Source organism: Coregonus clupeaformis, chromosome 36 (assembly GCF_020615455.1).
Source record: "Coregonus clupeaformis isolate EN_2021a chromosome 36, ASM2061545v1, whole genome shotgun sequence".
NCBI classification, from domain to species: Eukaryota; Metazoa; Chordata; class Actinopteri; order Salmoniformes; family Salmonidae; genus Coregonus; species Coregonus clupeaformis.
The window spans coordinates 18563754-18585780 of NC_059227.1; the positions used below are offsets into that span (position 1 = coordinate 18563754).

At 45.1% G+C, this 22027-nt stretch overlaps 1 protein-coding gene across 3 annotated transcripts in view; it reads left to right on the forward strand.

Annotated features, from left to right (window-relative positions):
• Window positions 1–22027, forward strand: part of LOC121552687 (E3 ubiquitin-protein ligase TRIM9) — a 27917-nt gene continuing 5890 nt past the window's right edge. For 2 of the 3 annotated variants that reach the window (XM_041865696.2, XM_041865697.2), the window contains exons 1-7: window positions 30–835; window positions 13914–14009; window positions 14782–14904; window positions 16703–16813; window positions 17932–18085; window positions 21225–21293; window positions 21550–21710. In XM_041865696.2, coding sequence (XP_041721630.1) covers window positions 77–835; window positions 13914–14009; window positions 14782–14904; window positions 16703–16813; window positions 17932–18085; window positions 21225–21293; window positions 21550–21710 — 1473 coding nt within the window. In that variant the 5' untranslated portion in view covers window positions 30–76. Of the gene's footprint in view, window positions 836–13913; window positions 14010–14781; window positions 14905–16702; window positions 16814–17931; window positions 18086–21224; window positions 21294–21549; window positions 21711–22027 lie in introns of all 3 variants that reach the window. The other variant, XM_041865695.2, reaches the window with a different exon arrangement.

A 22027-nucleotide genomic window follows, 5' to 3' on the forward strand; every position in this document is an offset into this window, starting at 1 on the left:
TGTCGGTATCTAATAGCGCTGGTCTGTTTTCATTGATCGCTGCTCTTGCGTTCTATGTGAGAAGCGTTTTATAGACATGATGGATGAAGAATTAAAATGCCCCGTTTGCGGCTCTCTTTTCAAGGATCCTATTCTTTTACCTTGCTCGCACAATGTGTGTTTGGCGTGCGCCCGAAATATCATTGTACAGACACCAGAAGGCGAAACACTAGCGCATAGCCGTGCCTCCAACTCGGACTACGATTATTTGGATATGGACAAAATGAGCATGTATAGTGAAACGGACAGCGGCTATGGATCATACACGCCGTGCATCAAGTCTCCAAATGGGGTCAGGGTCTTTCCTCCGACTTTGGTGCACCGCCACTGTTCCATAACATGTCCTCTCTGTCACCGTAGTGTCTCTCTGGATGAGCGGGGGTTTAGGGGCTTTCCACGTAACCGGCTACTGGAGGCGATCGTGTCTCGGTATCAGCAGAGCCACTCTGCCAACGTGAAATGTCAGCTATGTGACCGCAACCCTGTCGATGCCACTGTGATGTGCGAGCAGTGTGACGTGTTTTACTGCACACCTTGCCAGCAGCGATGCCACCCTTCCCGTGGACCGCTGGCCAAACATCGATTAGTGCCACCGACCCAATTGCCAGCGGCAGGAGGACAGCAGATGCCCGCCGCCACCTTACGCAAACAGGGGACATGTGCAGACCATGATACGGAGAACTTTAGCATGTACTGCGTCAACTGCAAGACTCCACTGTGCATGAAGTGTCTGGAGGGTGGCAAGCATGGGAGTCACGATGTAAAACCTTTAGCGGCCATGTGGAAACAGCACAAGGTAAGGATGGAGGCGGTGGGGATGCCTTGACCATCAGCTGCTCTGTGTAGCATCACATCACTGATGTCATCAGTGCCATTTAAATCACACCAACTAGATACATTTACTGTAAGGGACAATTCATCCGTGGTAGCCTATAGTAGGCCTAGCCAGGCAACAACATTATAGCCTAATCACAGATAAATAAATAATCCTGCCTACAGTACAGCTCTGGGTTTGTTATTTTAATTTGTGAAAAGGTCACCAGCGCTGTGTAACATGCCCCATGGTTTTCTCAGCTCCCACTACATGGTGAAGAGGAGAAGGATGCCATGACTCAGAGCTGGGCACTGCTCCTCCTCCTCCCAGGCATAGCATGCCTATAGGCAGAATGTGGACTGAGAGACAGTAGAGTAGTACCCGATCTCACACACACATTACATTGAGCTATTACACAGCTATCACAAATTAAATTAAAAGCCTTTATCACCCACAGAGCAAATTGGGTCACTAATCTCACATTTTGCATGATTGGGACAGTATGCCCCACGACCTTCCTTCCATCCATAATTTATCAAACAGCATGCATCCGTCTTCCCACTCATCATCACTGATTAGAAGGGTTGTTCTGAGTTCAGTTCACTTTTATCACGCTAGCCTACTGTCCCACAAATGGACCGTGAAAATCACATAAGCGTGAAGCAGCATTTATAAGTACTGAGCCCTATAAATAAAAGATGCAGAAGCGCTTAGTTCATATATTTCCTGGGGTTGAGTGAGATCGATTACACCCCAGCACATAGTCCATTTTGTGCTGTATTTTATGGCCAATGTTCTGTATTGACAATAATGGGATGGTCAAGTGAGCTCTGCTCAGGTTGGAAATGTGTGTGTGTGTGTGTGTGTGTGTGTGTGTGTGTGAGTGAGAGATGGAATGGGAGTATGTGTTGATGAAGAGGGGGAGGACATGAATGTATTGGTCTGCTATTATGGCAAATTATCTCTGTACTCTTGAAGCTACGCTATCACTCTTCACGCCTCTTCTTGAATGAGTCCACTGCACCAGACAGCTCCCCATGTCACTGAACATTTACATTTTAGTCATTTAGCATATGCTCTTGTGCAGACCAACATAGTGTAGTGAGTGCATACATTTTCATACTGGTCCCCCGTGGGAATTGAACCCACAGCCTTGGCGTTGCAAGCACCATGCTCTACCAACTGAGCCTAAATGTAAATGAGACCAAATGTAAATGTATGAATGAGTCCACTACACCAGGCAGCTCTTCATGTCACTGTCACTAGGATGGGATTTTGTTGTGACACAGGGGACTAATTCAAATCTGTTAATCACGTTCTCATCCACAGCTCCAGATCCACCCTCCGGCTCTGACATGCTTTATCATTTGTCCTCCTCTAGGAGCTGACAGAAAACTCAATTGAACAGACTCAACAACCAGTCTGTTAGTTAGGGTAGGAAGGCCTGGAGATTGCAGTGTTGATAGGAGAGAGAGAGAAAGGCTGCTCCTCCGAGGTTTCTTTTATGACCACAGATGGATTGTGGCTTGTGGCTCAGAGGCAATTGTCATCCTCCATGCTGCAGAGACCCAGAGTGCTGATAATGGAGAGGCATGTGTGTGCTGACCGTCTGTGGAGAACTTAATCAGCACTGAAAGCCCAACTACACACACATACACACACACACACACACACACACATACACACCTCCTCTGCCGGACTGCTGCTGTCTCACTCCTCAAATCTGACCCACATCCACTGGGAATGAGAGACAGTGTGTGCGCTTGTGTGTGCGTGTGGTGGGGTGTGTGGGTATGTCTCTTATTACAGTGGTTAAGCTGTTGTATTGCACTTGGCTTGCTAGTGGGAATAACAATAAGCCCCCATTTAGTTTTGGTTGGACCTTCAGTAGTCAGTCTTATCTTTCTCTATGGGAATGCTTTTACAAACATGATTTGAAAGTAATGTAAAGAAGGATATTGTTATGTTTATGTTATTTACAGTATGTCAAATGGAACAACGGAACACAAGGGACTGCCTTAGGGTATCAGTGATGTTTTTCTCCCCCTTTACAGTGCCACTGTGAGTTAGTGAAATAAATGCTTGCTAGGAATACATCATGAATATGTATTTACAAGCGAATAAACCACAGATGAGGGATTGGAGGGGAAGTCACAGTGGTGTAGTTTCCTGTGGATGTCCTGTGGGCAGCCAAGCAGAAACACCCAAAGTCAGTGTCTATTTAAATTCCATACACACACACTACACACTTCTCCCAAACTCGTTACCTGCATGCACAAGGCCAGGGCATTTCTCACCAGGCTCCAGCAGGCATGCACAATCGGGCCCTGCCAAGTCCAGAGAAGGGCAGCTCGCCGACCTAATGAAAAATGTAAGCCATCAAATGGATTGTTACAACCAACTCATATTTTTTTGTTTTGTCCTGAATTCCCAAATATTACACCTTAAAATGGCCACCAAGACCCTTTTAGGCGATTAGAGAAACCATGGTTCCTCTCTGTAGATACAGATGGTACTGCAGCTAAAGACAGGTTGCTATGCTACCTCAGGCATACAGAGCCCCTCTCCCAGTCCCAGCAATGGCATTGGCTCCAGAATGTAGGTAATGTAAAGTACAGTATCTCCCATCCCATTGAATATGTGTGCTATGCCATACTCTACCTGCCTAGTACCTAGTACACTAGACTTGGTTCATGTTGTGATGAATAAACATTTGGTGATGGGGGAACCAGGCATAAAGGATGAGTGCTTATACTGATTGTGTGCAACTACTGTAACCAAAGGCATAGGAGCAGGATAATATTTTTGAGCTATTTTTAGAGGAGAGAATGAGTGCTTGGGCAAGACCTTTGTGAAGTGTGTGGACATGAAATTGTGGTGCTGTGCGCAAATACTGCAAGTGTTACCATGGCTACACGGAGGCAAGTTACCAGAATGTTGGAAAAAAATTATGCCTAATAGATTCATATATTCTAACTTTGTAAGTGTATGTAACAGGTTTTACAATATGTGTAATATCTCAAATGGCAGCAATAATTTATGATCAATGCTTTTCGATGTATCTAGCTACACAGCTGAAAGCTGAAGAAATAATTAATTAATCGAATTTGTACTGGGCTTTATATAATGGAAATTGTCCATATTCTGCATATTCATACATATATTAATGTAGCAAATCCTATCAATATTTTATATATTGTTAAGGCACTTCCTTTTAAGTATAGAACATAACGTTATGACTATAGCTACTGTTCACTGAAGGAGGGAAACGAGGTAAAACATACTATGGGGAGTCGCACTCTCGCGACTTCGGTTGAAGGATCTACAATCACGCCTGACAAGGCCAATGAAATCTGCACCTCGCTGCAAGCCCCACCTTCCATAGGTGATATGATAAGCGTGAGGCTCGGATTCATTCCTTCAATGTAATACCGCTCTTCACCGAGCCCAGGAACAGGCGGTGCGGGGCCAAACAGGTGTTGTACATCCTTCAGGGAACAGTAGTTATAGTCATAACGTTATGTCCCCTTTCAGTCAGTCAACTTCGGTACAACAGACTATGGGGAAATATAATCACACCCCAAGCCGACCCCAACAGATACTAAATGAAACGGCCCATGGCAGACCACACAGACCTGACCCTGCCAAATGCGGCAGGCTGCCTAGTGACTTTCCCCTGTCCCAGCCATAAGCACACTGTGTGCTATACTGGGAGCAGTGACATCCAAGTGATAAAACCTCACAAAACTGTGTGGTGATGCCCAACTTCCCGCAGCACAAATATCTCCTATAGTCAATCCATAAAACATCTCCCAAGACACTGCCAGACCCCTGGTGGAGTGGGCGTGTACCCCGCTAGGTAACCCTTGCCCCTTGCTGCTACAGTGGCTTGCGAAAGTATTCAACCCCCTTGGCAATTTCCTATTTTGTTGCCTTACAACCTGGAATTAAAATTGATTTTTAGGGGGGTTTGTATCATTTGATTTACACAACATGCCTACCACTTTGAAGATGCAAAATATTTTTTCTTGTGAAACAAACAACAAATAAGACAAAAAAACAGAACTTGAGAGTGCATAACTATTCACCCCCCCCAAAGTCAATACTTTGTAGAGCTACCTTTTGCACCAATTACAGCTGCAAGTCTTTGGGTATGTCTCTATAAGGTTGGCACATCTAGCCACTGGGATTTTTGCCCATTCCTCAAGGCAAAACTGCTCCAGCTCCTTCAAGTTGGATGGGTTCCGCTGGTGTACAGCAATCTTTAAGTCATACCACAGATTCTCAATTGGATTGAGGTCTGGGCTTTGACTAGGCTATTCCAAGACATTTAAATGTTTCCTCTTAAACCACTCGAGTGTTGCTTTAGCAGTATGCTTAGGGTCATTGTCCTGCTGGAAGGTGAACCTCCGTCCCAGTCTCAAATCTCTGGAAGACTGAAACGTGTTTCCCTCAAGAATTTCCCTGTATTTAGCGCCATCCATCATTCCTTCAATTCTGACCAGTTTCCCAGTCCCTGCTGATGAAAAATATCCTCACAGCATGATGCTGCCACCACCATGCTTCACTGTGGGGATGATCACACCTGTGATTAGGGCAGAAGGAGAGGAAAAACACAAAAAGACACAGGATACCTGTATCCGTAACAGTGTGCTCGGGGTGATGAGAGGTGTTGGGACATAGCGTTTTCCTTGATGGCCAAAAAGCTCAATTTCATCTGACCAGAGTACCTTCTTCCATATGTTTGGGGAGTCTCCCACATGCCTTTTGGCGAACACCAAAAGTGTTTGTTTATTTTTTTCTTTAAGCAATGGCTTTTTTCTGGCCACTCTTCCGTAAAGCCCAGCTCTGTGGAGTGTACGGCTTAAAGTGGTCCTATGGACAGATACTCCAATCTCCGCTGTGGAGCTTTGCAGCTCCTTCAGGGTTATCTTTGGTCAATTTGTTGCCTCTGATTAATGCCCTCCTTGCCTGGTCCGTGAGTTTTGGTGGGCGGCCCTCTCTTGGCAGGTTTGTTGTGGTGCCATTATTCTTTCAATTTTTTAAATAATGGATTTAATGGTGCTCCGTGGGATGTTCAAAGGTTTGGATATTTTTTATAACCCAACCCTGATCTGTACTTCTCCACAACTTTGTCCCTGACCTGTTTGGAGAGCTCCTTGGTCTTCATGGTGTCGCTTGCTTGGTGGTGCCCCTTGCTTAGTGATGTTGCAGACTCTGGGGCCTTTCAGAACAGGTGTGTGTGTGTGTGTATATATACTGAGATCATGTGTACTCTGTGCTAACTGTGCCACTAGAGATCCTGGTTCGAATCCAGGCTCTGTCGCAGCCGGCCGCGACCGGGAGACTCATGGGCGGCGCACAATTGGCCCAGCGTCGTCCAGGGTAGGGGAGGGAATGGCCGGCAGGGATGTAGCTCAGTTGATAGAGCATGGCGTTTGCAATGCCAGGGTTGTGGGTTCGATTCCCACGGGGGGCCAGTATAAAAAATAAATATGTATTCACTAACTGTAAGTCGCTCTGGATAAGAGCGTCTGCTAAATGACTAAAATGTAAATGTAAATGTGACACTTAGATTGCACACAGGTGGACTTTATTTAACTAATTATGTGACTTCTGAAGGTAATTGGTTGCACCAGATCTTATTTAGGGGCTTCATAGCAAAGGGGGTGAACACATATGCACGCACCACTTTTTTGTTGTTGTTGAAACAAGTCTTTATTTTTTTTTTCACTTCACCAATTTGGACTATTTTGTGTATGTCCATTACATGAAATCCAAATAAAATACCCATTTAAATTACAGGTTGTAATGCAACAAAATAGGATAAACGCCAAGGGGGAATTAATACTTTTGCAAGGCACTGTATATGCCAGGGGGATCCACAATCCAGTGACGCTAGAGACACTGCTTAGAGACCGCCCTGCCGCGAGCTGGATTAGTAAAACAGACAAAATGTTGGTCACATAACCAGATATCCCGGTTCCGTTCAATGTACGTGCATAAAGCTCATACCAGACACAGGGCATGCAACCTCTGCTGCTCTTCAGAAGCAAAAGGGGGAGGCAAAAAGGGAAATAGCTCAAAATCTAGGGACCTGTAGGACATAGCCATGACTTTCAGGGCGAAGGACGCATTTGGATGCAACGCCACCTTAGAGTCTGAGTACAGGAAGGGTGTGCTGATAACGCGTCGAGGTCCCCAACACGTTTAGCCAAAGCCATGAGCAGGGAGGTTTTGTAGGAGAAGATCTTCAGATCCACCAACTCCAGAGGCTCAAAGGGGGACACACACAGTGCCTCCAAAACCAGCGCCAAGTCCCATGTGGGCGCAATCGGTTTAGAGACCGGTCTTTAGAGACCGGTTCTCTCTTTCAGGAACTGCACCACCAGGGGGTGAGCCCCCGGTGAGGTTCCGTCAATTCCCACATGACACGCTGAGACAGCGGCCATGTACACTTTTAAAGTGGAGAATGCTTGAAAAGCTCCTGTAGGAACATAAGGATGTTCTTCAAAGAGCACTGAAAAGGTCCTTTATCTTGGTACCAGAGCTCAAACGCTTGCCACTTATACGCATACATCCCTCTCGTGAAGGGCGCCCTTGCAGACTGAATGGTAGCAATAACATTCTGAGGTTCTCTAGCCATCAAATTGGCCGTCTTAGGGGCCAGGCCCATAGGAACCAAATCTCTGACCTCGCTTGCCAAACCTGCCCGTGTGCCTTGGACAACAGGTCCCTGTACAACAGGAGTTTCCACGGGTCCCCGCCTAAAGGTGAATGTCTCCGCGAACCAAGGCTGCATGGGCCACCTGGGAGCCACAAGAATCAATAGAAAGCCCTGCAGGCGCACCCACTCCAACGTGGGGTGAATCAGAACCACTGGCGGAAACGTGTAAAGGCGGCTCAGAAGCCACTGGTGCGCCAGAGCGTCCATTCCCAATGGGGCACTCGGGTCCTTCATCGAGAAAAATGCTGAAAATGTCCCATACCTGGGAGAGCCTCCACTCCTGAGAGAGAGGGTCCCATCTGGATAAAAGATCTGCACCCGAGTTGAGGCAACTGGGGACATGCGTCACCCAATCGAAAGCATGTGCACACTGCTCCCCAGCAATAGGGAGCGAGCCAAGGTTAGGAGGGAGAGAGACAGTCTCTTCCCATCTGTTGATGCACGCCATCACTGACATATTTCAGTTCTGACCAGCACAAGCCAGCCCGACAAAAACAGGGGGAAGCGCCTGAGCGCCAGATACTCCAGGTAATTGACATGCAGTGCACTCCGCACCAGTGTCCATACCCCCCCGAATCGAGTTGCCTTCGTACAGCTCACCCCACCCTCTGGGGAATGCATCTGTCGTGATTACCTTTCGGGATACAACTCAGCCCATGGGAGCCTCCTGACAATAGTTGAGGGTCCCACCACTGGGCCATGGCGAGATGTGTCCAGGTGAGTGGCTAGCACTCAGTGCTGGAAGGGCCGTATCAACAATAGACCCACAGGAACGACTTCAATCACAGAAGCCATCATCCCCAGTAGGCATAGGCACTGGCGAAAATTCACTGTGTGACCCAGCCAATATTTGGCTAAGCAGAGTCGAAACCTGGACACCCTCCATGGGGATAGAAAAGCGTGATACGCGAGTGAGTCTCGCTTGAGACCCAGAAATGGAATGCGCTTTTTCTGGTTTCTTATGAAGCCTAGAGACTGAATACGGGACAGTAGCATGGATGTGTGTAACACTGCTTGCCCCCTCGACTCCGCCGCCACCAGCCAATCGCATTCTGAGTTTGTAGACTCTGAGGTGCTTGCTGAGGGCAAGTAGGTCTAGGACCCACTCGGATTGCCCTACTTCTGGAGATGGGAGGATCTTTCCTTCCTCAAAATGGGCACTGAGGCCTCGGGAACAGTCGACGAGATGATGCTGCAGAAGCGTGGGGGACACACAACAAATTGTAGCCTGTACCCTGATATCACTGTTCGCATGATCCAGGGCGACACTGCACATGCGCGCCATTGGTCGAAGCAGACAGCAAGACTCCCGTGATCTGAAGGGGCAGGACTCCACCTTGTAGACTGGGAGAGATTGGTTCTTCTTCCATTTACACCACTCTTGACAACCGTATGTCTGAACATGGAGAAGGAACACGTTTTATCAAACTCACCTACGGGAGACCACTTTTAACACCCGTGAACACTTTGGAACTCGGTTGAAAAAACGTTGTTTATGTTTCAAAGTTTGCCTAAAGCCCAGCCCACTCTGGGTACACGGGCTCCGGCGATCAGTGATGTGCCCCGATTGGCCGTGCCACTTGGGGGTACTGTTATCACAATGAGCCTCACTCGGTTTAGGCAGTAAGATGCGTTCCGGTAACCGGCTGGCACCCAGCGCTTGACCGCACGCATAAAAAATAGACCCAGGGAGAAAACATTATCATGGAGGTTAGCAAAGTCATAGGTACTGGCAACAAAGCGCCTTGTAACCTAGCTGGGAATGGGACAGACAGCTCTGAAAAACGGACCCCTTCTGTTGTAACAGACAGCGGCGATTCATAATTGAATCTAATTCCCAGACAGTATGGTCGTGTCCAACCCTGCTTGTTCCCTTGACTCCGCTACCAACAACTAATCGCCTATAGAGACCATAACCTGTATCACTAGACACCTCATAGGGACTAGTGAGCTACAGGCAGGAATCAGCAATGAATCCCAGTAATGAGCCACCTATGGGGAGGGGCGCCCCCTTGTGGACATTGACCCAACTTGTCACTCTCACCCTGGGGAGATTGATATACCCTTTGAACCCTGTGAACACCATGGAACGCGGGTAACAGAGGTGGCAGCATTAAATATGGACAAGCTTCCAACATACGTTGTGCTTCCGTGAGACTGTATAGCCTGCATGAAGCCCGGCCCCTTTATGGGCACAGGGGGCTCTGGCAATGGCAGACGTAGTACCCCGTTTGCCAAACGTGGGGGCTATGTTGTCACAGTAATGTTTTTGCGGAGGGGCGCACTGGTCACTCAGACCCGTGCCAAGGCCCCTTGCTCCGGGGGTTACCCCAGCCAAGTGCTCGGGGACTGCTTCTTCATTTGAGGTGCACGCAAACCTGGTTTCCTTCACTCCCTCCAACTCCAGGAACTGAAAATAGGAATGGGGTTGCCATAACGCCAGGGGAAAGCTAGTAAATTTCACTCGCCGGAAGTTAAGCATGCTAGCCGACGTTAGCTAGGTGGCTTTTTAGCATAAGCTAGGCTAGCTAGCCTCTTTGACCGCAGCACAGTCCGTTTGGAATAACCAAGCGACTTAACGCCACATATACTAAACAAGAGCGCTAACCCAACAACACCACTGTGGGGAGGCAGGAATAACTAGTAATAGCTAGCTCGCCTCAGCGAGTTAGCCAACCTGGCTAGCACACTATGCAGTGCTCGTTTTGCTAGCCCGGTCTCGAAAGTCCACGTAGGACCGGATCACCGAGGTGGGACCGGACTCTTCATCAATAAGTCTGGGAAGAGAGGCAAGCGGTGCTTGACCGAGGCATACACAGGCGGCGGGGGGTACCCACCGAACCTGCCCACCCTCTCTCTTCAAGTAGCCTCCCGTAACTGGCGACAGAGCACACAGGAGCCAAGTTGGGTGCAGGCAGACAAGACATTTGCTCCCACGACCCAATCCATCTCCGCTTCCTGTACCTCGGTCCCAGCCGAGGTACTGGCATCCAGGAAAGGAAAGTCGCCATCGGTAATTCCAAGCTTCCTCAAGAATGCTACATGTCTTTCCAGGAAGTTTGTACACAGTACGTGGCAATGCGCACACAGACTGATTCGAGCAAGGGCTGCATTAGCGTGCTCCATGCCGAAACAAACTATACATAGATCGTGATTATCTTTCAGAGAAGTGCTGTAACCGCATGACTGGGGGCATGATCTCGACCCCGAACACGGCTTAGCCATCGTCGTCTTGGCCGTTTTCTTAGCCATCTTGGCCGTTTTCTTAGCCATTGCACCAGCAAATGGAAGAATAACTAATTGCTTGTGATTAGAAAACGTATGAGAACAAGTACAACCTTCAGCACACAATATCCAGGGGGTGAGCAGGCTATTACACTATGGGACAGTTTAGTTGGCGCAACGTAAGACAGTCTCGTTTTCCAATTGTTTGTTTTATTAGCATGAATCGTTCTTGTTTACACTGAGGTGAAGAGCGGAATAATTGAAGGAATGAATCTGAGGAAGGTGGAGCTTCCAACAAGGCATGAATTTCATTGGACTTGTCAGGCATGATTGTAGATCCTTCAATCGAAGTCACGAGAGTGAGACTCCCCATAGTATGTTGTACCGAAGTTGACTGAAAGGGAACTTTCACTACATTCTCAATTTAATCATCCAATGGAGAATTTTCTATAATGGTAAATATTGTGTGTTCTCTGATTTCGTGGTTTCTTTGGGTTGTTCCTAATTTGCCTGGCAGCGTGTGCATTCTCTGTGATGCTGTACTGGGCTGGCTGTGCTGTGCAGCACTGTGCAGCACTGTGCTGTGCTGGCTGTCGTGGACATGCTGTTGAACATTAGTCGGTCGTGGAGCAGCAGTGTGAGGCTGAGCCGGGGAGGGAGATTGGTTCTGCTCTCAACCAGATGTGGAGCGCTAATGACACAGCTGCTGAGCGAGGGAGAAAAGGGAGGGGAAAGGGAGAAGCGGGCATAGGAATCTATGCCATTCCTCCTGGAGTGTCCCTAAAGACCCATTTGAAGTCATGGTCAACACTGCAGATGAGCGCTGCAGCTTCGCATCGTCTTAGCCAGATCCCCAAACACTGGGCTGGAAATGAATAGCTATGCTCCTCCACTATTGAAAGCCTCTGCTCTTGAATGTCATGCATATTACTTAAGAATTCTCTCTCTGATGACATTACTGGGTCTCTTCATTGCATTCATTGCATCAGATAATAAGAGAGGAATGATGCTGCTGACAGGAAAACGGATGCCTCTCCCCCCTTTTTTTTCTGGAGGAAATACATTACGATTAAGGGTACATTTCTAAAATGATTAATTGGATTCCTCTTTGAAGAATAGAGCCTCACCTTTCATCTTATGACCCGTTTTACTAATTACTTCACAAAAGGTATTTCCTCCTGCCATAACTCACCTGTTATCCTTAGTGACAGTGAAGGGGTTATTTAGGTTGTCTACCACTGATGCTGTAATCCATCTCTACAAATGAGATCGCTGACAGTTCTGAGCCACATGAGGACAATATCCAGAACTTAATTATAACATGAAGTTTAATATTAGCTCATAAAGAATAAATATATTTGACAATGGGGAACATGACAAGACGATAAAACCTTTAAGATATGGCTCCCTTGATAATTTCTTCATGTTGAGTAGTAGCATCCTTCCTTACCATATTGAATCCAACTCTCCCATACAACACTGTTAGGATAAACAAGCACAACCCAGTGAAAGGACATTAATTGGTGTTGTGCAGGAGGTTGCCGTGGGACAGGCTCTCTCTCCATAGGAGGGCCCCCGGACCCCTCACCCTGACCCCTGGAGGTCACCCTGACACAGTGTCACAGTGTAGAGAGAAAGGGCTTAGCAGACAGACATTGGCCTGCCAATGCCCCCTTGTCTTGTCCTGTCTGTCTGTGGCTGGGGCCCTGGTGGAAAGAAACAGCAAAGAGGAGGGGAATCATTCATCCCCTTGTTAGCGGTGCGGACCGACAGCTTGTGCCAGATGGCACATTAATGGACCATGGAGGGCTGGCTTGATTTGCGGCCTTCTTGAACCTACGCACATGGCCCAAAGGCCCAGCCCCAGAGAAGCCCTGACTGAGACTGACATAGAGGCCAAGAGGAAGAGGAGCAGGTGGGAGGAGCGGGAGGGAGGTGGGAGGTTTGGATCCTGGCCAGATTGATCACAGCAGGGTTGGTTTACACCATGATTACCCATCACTCATGGGTAATCAGCCTCAGCACAGAGCAGATCTGGTGAAAGATAGAGAAATAAATGATTATAGGACTACAAGGTGAGGGCTTGACCTCTAAACATGGCTTTGAGGGCCTCGTTTGAATCTCCTTGATTACTATGACCTCAGAGGTCATGTGGGTGGGCTTGAGTGAAATGTTTATTAGTTGTTTACATCATTGCTGGTACTGTACTGTATATTTCGTCACTGGTACTGCCCCAGGCTTTAATCTTAACGTGTTATTATTATTATTTTTTAAATTTTTATTTAACCTTTACTTAACTAGGCAAGTCAGTTAAGAACAAATTCTTATTTACAATGACGGTCTACCAAAAGGCAAAAGGCCTCCTGCGGGGACGGCGGCTGGGATTAAAAATATAGGACAAAATACACATCACGACAAGAGACACCACAACACTACATAAAGAGAGACCTAAGACAACAACATAGCATGGCAGCAACACATGACAACACAGCATGGTAGCAACACCACATGACAACAACATGGTAACAACACAACATGGCAGCAGCACAACATGGTAGCAGCACAAAACATGGTACAAACATAATTGGGCACAGACAACAGCACAAAGGCAAGAAGGTAGAGACAACAATACATCACACGAAGCAGCCACAACTGTCAGTAAGAGTGTCCATGATTGAGTCTTTGAATGAAGAGATGGAGATAAAACTGTCCAGTTTTAGTGTTTTTTGCAGCTCGTTCCAGTCGCTAGCTGCAGCGAACTGAAAAGAGGAGCAACCCAGGGATGTGTGCGCTTTGGGGACCTTTAACAGAATGTGACTAGCAGAACAGGTGTTGTATGTGGAGGATGAGGGCTGCAGTAGGTATCTCAGATAGGGGGGAGTGAGGCATAAGAGGGTTTTATAAATAAGCATCAACCAGTGGGTCTTGCGACAGGTATACAGAGATGACCAGTTTACAGAGGAGTATAGAGTGCAGTGTTAGAGAAGTGACTTGGAGAGTTATTGCTCTCAGAAATGGCTGTGTTCTCAAACTCATTCAATTGAAATGTCTGCATAGATTGTGTTTTGATTTATTTTGGATGAATAATTGTGTGTTTTTGATTCACAGTGTCAACTGTCCCAAGCTTTGAATGGTGTGTCGGATAAAGCCAAGGATGCCAAGGAATTTCTGGTGCAGTTGAAGAACATGCTTCAGCAGATACAGGTAACATTCTCTTTTCAAATACATGTCTTGCAGATCCAATTGAAATATCCACATGTATTGAAATAGAATACAATTGTTATTTCTGTCCTATATCAATTTAACCTGTATTCCCCATCACCTACTTACCTGTGCCTGTCAGCTTTGTAGATCAAGGGTATACAGATGCTCAACAAATACTTAAAAGAAAGAAGAAATATGCTCCAGATTCATACAGTGTCACTTTCTGGAATATTTTTATTATGTAGGTAACTTGTGGGGATTCTAAAAGGTTTTTTTCATTTTTAGACTGGCACTACATCATTTATAAAGCACTTCTTGTCGCCCAGCGGACCCACAAGTATATTTTTGTGACCACGCTCACAGCTGAAGCAGGAGAGGGCTGCTGTGCCACTCTAATCACCACGGCAACACTGTCCACAGGGACTGCCCCAGACAATCACAGCTTTTATACTGCACTGCCATGTCTTATCAGTTGCAGCAATGCTGTGTATTAAGACTCTTATTCTCGGGTTAAGGGGATTCTATTTGAGTAAAATCCCAGCTCTGCTCATCCTTGAACCGAGTGCAAAGTGTTGCTAGATTAGAATTCACTATCTCAGGCCTCATCTACACTCACATAAATGATTGATATACAGTGTCGATGATGGAAGATTTAACAGGAATCAGTGTGGTGTCCTTGCCCCCTGTCTCTCTGTGCCTGGCCCTAGCACCCTGTACCTCCCTGTACCTTCCTGTTCTGTCAGTAAGCGATGTGTTATGTTGTCCCTGGCAGGAGAACGGGGTGGAGTTCGAGGCCTGCCTGGTGGCTCAGTGTGACGCCCTGATTGAGGCTCTGATGCGGCAGAAAGCCAAGCTCCTCACCAAGGTTACCAAAGAGAGGGAGTACAAGCTCAAGGTGGGTCAGTGGGTCGGATCTGATGGACGCTCCAACAGCTTGATGGGTGGGAACGTCATGTTGACTGCAGTCTCACACACCAGACCAAGCTCGGATTGCACTGTGCACAATTAGCCTGGGGACAAGGTTCTGTTGACTTTAATGTACAGATGGCATCATTCAGTTAGGTAGATGGTTTATGGTTTGTTGATAACAATAATCACAGTACTCTCTCTGCATCAAATATATGATCAATAGATCACTGTTATTCATAATACAACTCTGAGTAGTGATATACTCTTTTACCTCAGCTGTCAGCTCTCTCTAGACACAAAGGGCATCCAGGGTTGTGCACTTGTTTTGGCCCAGGTCGAGGTGCATCTGGACCCAGGTCTCTCTCCTCTCCGCCCCCCTGTCCTCTCCATCTGAAGCCCCAGCTGAGGGGTAGGCCTGGGCCTACAGGCTGGCTGGCGTTAAGCTCTGTGGGTCACATGGATCCATGCCCAGGCTCAATGTGCCAGCTGGAGGATTGGGGCTCCAGAGGACAGCTGTTGTGTTTAGCAGGGCTGGAGCTGAAGAGAAGCTAGGACTGCTGCAGCATCACACAGCAGGGTCTCTTCATTTCACTCTGATTAAGGCCATCACACTGATGTGCCCTTTTCAGAAGATTACAAAATAAGAGTTTTATGGAGTTTAGTTCACGGCCATATGGTAAAGTCAGTGACTGGACCGTAAAGAGCAGTTGTTGGGCTTTTACCGAACTGCTGTGGTGACATTTGGTATCCATTACATTTGATCCCCTACAGTGTGGTGGAGATAGATGGTTGATAATTAGCGGGAAGCTACTTTATATCAGCTACAAAACAATGGTCTCTGTCTGAAAATATTTCAGCTATCACGCAGCTGTTTCTATCATCAAAAGCACAAATATCTTATTTTTTATCTTGTAATCCCAACATCAGGGCATTTGTTTCCCCCTGCTCAATCGTCTGAAGTGTTGTGTTTGTGTCAGTGTGTGTCGGTGAACGTCATTTTCTACTCTAATTCATTTATTCCGAGCCTGTAGTCTGTCAGTAGTGTTTTTATCAGTGGCCTCTTTCGCCACACTACACATTCCCAGGGAGAGAGTAATTTCATGTGATTCGTGACAGTCTAGTCCAGGCATAATCCATAGACCCCTGGATTGTTTTTGTCTTAATGTTGCGTGATGGGTGGATTATACAATCTGAGTTGTTATAATTATTTACCTTAATGCCAATTCATTATGATTGGATAGATATGACAGTTCCTGACTGTCCTCTGGTGTGTTTATATTTGTGTGATATTTTATTCAATCTACCCTTTAGGAATGCTCATTTTTTGCTTATTTTATTCAATTAAGAACCAGTTGAATAATTTATGAGCATTTAATTAATGATGGGCTAATTGCCTGAATGTGTCAGTGACTTAATCAAATTATTTATTGGATACATTTGGAATTCTAATGCTTAATTTAAATATAGAGTGATTAACTGCTTTGAAATGAATCAATATTTTCTGATAATATTTCTGCTGACGCAGCATATACTCTTCCTGGGGTCCACGTGTGTGTGTGTGTGTGTGTGTGTGTGTGTGTGTGTGTGTGTGTGTGTGTGTGTGTGTGTGTGTGTGTGTGTGTGTGTGTGTGTGTGTGTGTGTGTGTGTGTGTGTGTGTGTGTGTGTGTGTGTGTGTGTGTGTGTGTGTGTGTGTGTGTGTGTGTGTGAAATGCCTGCCCAGTGTTAATATGACATTAAAGGGTGCCTGTCTGTGTCCTTCTGGCTTCTCATGTGTTGTGTTCAGGTGGTGCGTGACCAGATCACTCACTGCACTATGAAGCTGCGTCAGACTACAGGCATGATGGAGTACTGTCTGGAGGTGATCAAAGAGAACGACCCCAGCGGCTTCCTGCAGGTGCAGTAGTGATGTATGGATGAATGGGGCTGGAGCTCTGCTAGTAGAAGGCTGTGGATGAGGCTATCCTTGCTGCCTGCCTGCCGGTCTGCCTCTCACGTAGAGAAGATTTCCCTCCCATTCCCCTCAGATGTCCCTGTCTCCTACTGGGCTCTAAATGCTAAGACCAAACAGAGGAGACCTTTGAAAGAATCACTTATATATTTTACTATACTAATAAATATTGATTCAGAGTGCATATGATAAGCTTGTAGCAAGATGTCGATACATGTTTTTGTTGTTGGCTAAATGTGGATGAAGATATTGATACTTAATAGGTAATCCCAAACCATTTCTCGTTGGCTTGCACTAATAAAGATTAACCTGATACTGAACATTGGTATGTGACACCTTCATCAAGTTGAACGGTGTCATATTTAGTTCCCCTCACCATTAGCTGGAAGCCATTGATTCTCCTGGTCTTTTGATAGGAGCGGTCTGAATAAGATGAAATGGAGAGGAAAGACTATCTTCTGGGAATCGATGCTTCCCTCCCCCCTTCAAATGTATATGTATTGATTGAACAGTTTCTTATACCCCTTGGAACAAATTCTGTGCCCTGTACCATTTAAAGCTTGTATAAATCCTTACAAAAGCTTTGCAGGTAGCATGAAAGCTGGTATCCTACAGTAGTGTTTCCAAACCAGGGTTACTAGGACCCCAGGGGGTACTCGGCCCATCCACAGGGGGTACTCGGCCCATCCACAGGGGGTACTCGGCCCATCCACAGGGGGTACTCGGCCCATCCACAGGGCGTACTTGAGAAGACTCATAAGCATAGGCTTACTGGTAAAATGCACGAGGGGGTACTCTAGGGGTACTCCGGGCAGAGCATAATTCAGTTGGTGGTACAGTAACCGAAAAAGGTTGGGAACCACTGCCCTACAGGGCTATTCCTAAATGCAGCACATTTCCCGCTGGCATTTTTCCAGAAGCACAAAGCCTCAGAGAAATCATAAAAAGCCAATTAAAACCATATTGCACTCTGTAATAGTATATTACACTGTAGCTGAATGTTTTAGGGGAGTTGTATCTGCTTTTATGCTGATCCCTCCTGCTGTGTGTGTGTCTCTGTGTAGATTTCCGATGCGCTGATCAAACGTGTGACATCGTCTCAGGACCAGTGGGTCAAAGGGGCTCTGGAGCCCAAGGTGGGCCCTGAGTTTGACCTGACCCTGAACACCGACCCCCTGCTGCAGACCATAATACAGCTGGACTTTGTCCAGAGCAAAGGTACCCAATCTATCATTTTCAACACCTCAATAAATAGACTATGTCAATCTCGACAAACAGAAAATACATCCCTCCCTACCTTGTAGGCTTACCCAGTATCGAAGGCTTGGCTTGACAATCTCCGAATGTCATTAAACTTTTGGGTGTATTGTAACAGATGTCTCTTTCCGCTGCACAGTTTGGATTGATTGATTGATAGATTTTGTCAGTAAAAAAAATACATATATACTGTAGGCAATTTTTTTTTTAAGTGACCAGGATTGCACAATAAAGTCAGGGACTTATTTCCATTGTGGTCCCTATTTTTGTACATAAATACTTATACAATTACATAGATACAGACACTTTATAGAGATAGAGGCACATTACATAGATACAGACACATTACATAGATACAGACACTTTATAGAGATAGAGACACATTACATAGATACAGACACATTACATAGATACAGACACTTTATAGAGATAGAGGCACATTACAGAGATACAGACACATTACATAGATACAGACACTTTATAGAGATAGAGGCACATTACATAGATACAGACACATTACATAGATACAGACACTTTATAGAGATAGAGACACATTACATAGATACAGACACTTAATAGATACGACATTACATAGATACAGACACTTTATAGAGATAGAGGCACATTACATAGATACAGACACATTACATAGATACAGACACTTTATAGAGATAGAGACACATTACATAGATACAGACACATTACAGAGATACAGACACATTACAGAGATACAGACACATTACAGAGATACAGACACATTACAGAGATACAGACACATTACATAGATACAGACACTTTATAGAGATAGAGACACATTACATAGATACAGACACATTACATAGATACAGACACTTTATAGAGATAGAGACACATTACATAGATACAGACACATTACATAGATACAGACACATTACATAGATACAGACACTTTATAGAGATAGAGGCACATTACATAGATACAGACACATTACAGAGATACAGACACATTACATAGATAGAGACACATTACATAGATACAGACACATTACAGAGATACAGACACATTACAGAGATACAGACACATTACAGATATAGAGACACATTACATAGATATAGACACATTACATAGATACAGACACATTACAGAGATACAGACACATTACAGAGATACAGACACATTACAGAGATAGAGACACATTACATAGATACAGACACATTACAGAGATAGAGACACATTACATAGATACAGACACATTACAGAGATAGAGACACATTACATAGATACAGACACATTACAGAGATAGAGACACATTACAGAGATAGAGACACATTACAGAGATAGAGACACATTACAGAGATACAGACACATTACAGAGATACAGACACATTACAGAGATACAGACACATTACATAGATACAGACACATTACAGAGATACAGACACATTACAGAGATAGAGACACATTACAGAGATAGAGACACATTACATAGATAGAGACACATTACAGAGATACAGACACATTACAGAGATACAGACACATTACATAGATACAGACACATTACATAGATACAGACACATTACAGAGATACAGACACATTACAGAGATACAGACACATTACATAGATACAGACACATTACAGAGATACAGACACATTACAGAGATAGAGACACATTACATAGATACAGACACATTACAGAGATAGAGACACATTACATAGATACAGACACATTACAGAGATAGAGACACATTACAGAGATACAGACACATTACAGAGATAGAGACACATTACAGAGATAGAGACACATTACAGAGATAGAGACACATTACAGAGATAGAGACACATTACAGAGATACAGACACATTACAGAGATACAGACACATTACATAGATACAGACACATTACAGAGATAGAGACACATTACATAGATACAGACACATTACAGAGATAGAGACACATTACAGAGATAGAGACACATTACAGAGATAGAGACACATTACAGAGATACAGACACATTACAGAGATACAGACACATTACAGAGATACAGACACATTACATAGATACAGACACATTACAGAGATACAGACACATTACAGAGATACAGACACATTACAGAGATACAGACACATTACATAGATACAGACACATTACAGAGATACAGACACATTACAGAGATACAGACACATGACATAGATACAGACACATTACAGAGATACAGACACATTATAGAGATAGAGACACATTACAGAGATACAGACACATTACAGAGATACAGACACATTACAGAGATACAGACACATTACAGAGATAGAGAAGAAGAAATGCTCAGCCTCCAGATAGGTATGAAGGAGGAGTTGAAGTACAATTCTTACAAGCTTGTTTGGCTGGTAGCTTATTCTTTAGATGCTTGGGGCTGCTGGTGATGATCAAAGTGACACTGGACTAGCGCACTTGCCAGAGTCTTTAGGGTGTCTATAGCTAGGTTTCCATCCAATTAGCGACAGATTTTCATGTGAATATTCTAAAATCTTCATAAAAACAATATGCCATTTCAGAGTTTCCTTTAGGAATATTTGGCGCCAGACAACATGACAGGGAAGATTTTAATTTACCGGACATTTGAGAAATGTAATGGACATCCATATGCATTCAGATCCAACCTGGCGCAGCCAGCGCCATCAATAAATTAGGGATGTTGGCCAAATGAGTCACATTTACGTGTCCTTAAAAATTACAAAAACACTATTCCTTGTGTTTCGATGTGTAGCATATGCAAAACTTTGTAGCCTATTTTTTAAGGACCATGCTTGAGTAAACCTGAGGAAGATTTGTAGTGTATATCCCCTGGCAATGTCCTAGAATACCAGGATATATTTTTCATATAAACAAATATGTATTTCAATTCGCTTCAACACCTACTGAAGCAAACAAGATTTTTCCTTACCCAGTTACTAACTCAGTCTGGCCCAAATAAAACGTAATTGTAAAAGAAATGTGATTCTGAACCCATGGGGAGTTGAACCAGCATTCTCTTGAGAAAGCACAGCAGTTGATCATTTCCACTATGTTGCAAAATAACTCAAGCGTCACACATGAACCAATGTCCAATATCATGTTTCAGATATTCAGGAGACTCCATTATTGAAACAAATGCATGCAGGTGGACTGAAAGACACGGAGAGCGCAGGAGGTATTTCAGAGCTGCTATATGATCATCCAAATCCAAGTTTTCCCTTTTTCCTCTGAGACCTGCCAGCCCACACCAGCCCACCACGTTAAGGGGCATAGTGGTCCCGACAGTGCTCTCCTCCCATGCATGTTTTACCACACTCTTCCCTTTTAATATTCTCACCTGCCTGACAACAACCACTATCAACCGCTACCTATCCATGCAGAGATAGATGTTAACTCCTCTGTGGTGTTCCTGCCATCCGTTTCTATTCCAGTGGAGACTGCCACGATGCCCCCGGCCCCCCTGCTGCAGCTAGAGAAGTGCTGCACCCGCAACAATAGTGCCACCCTGGCCTGGAGGGTCACTGTGTCCCCTAGCAACCCCATCGAAGGCTACATCCTGGAGCTGGACGACGGCAATGGGGGGCAATACAGGGTCAGATAATCCTTCACTTCATATATTAGAGCCAGTGTGTGTCGTCATGTCCGACGCTCCATGTAGTCTGACACTAGGATGGAGCGCTTCACTCTCTGGTGTTTTAACAGTAGATTTAGTCAAAGAATTGAAAAGTTTAATGTAAGAAAGTTGATGCTCATTATGCAATGCAAGGAATCTATGGGAAATATTTTATTTAGCCAAGCTTATTTCAATATGTGTAATACAGTTCCACTGTAATTCTATGTGGAGTAAATTTCACCTATAGATAACAGTTGTCACCTCTACGGAATATTTTATTATTCATAGTGCGTATG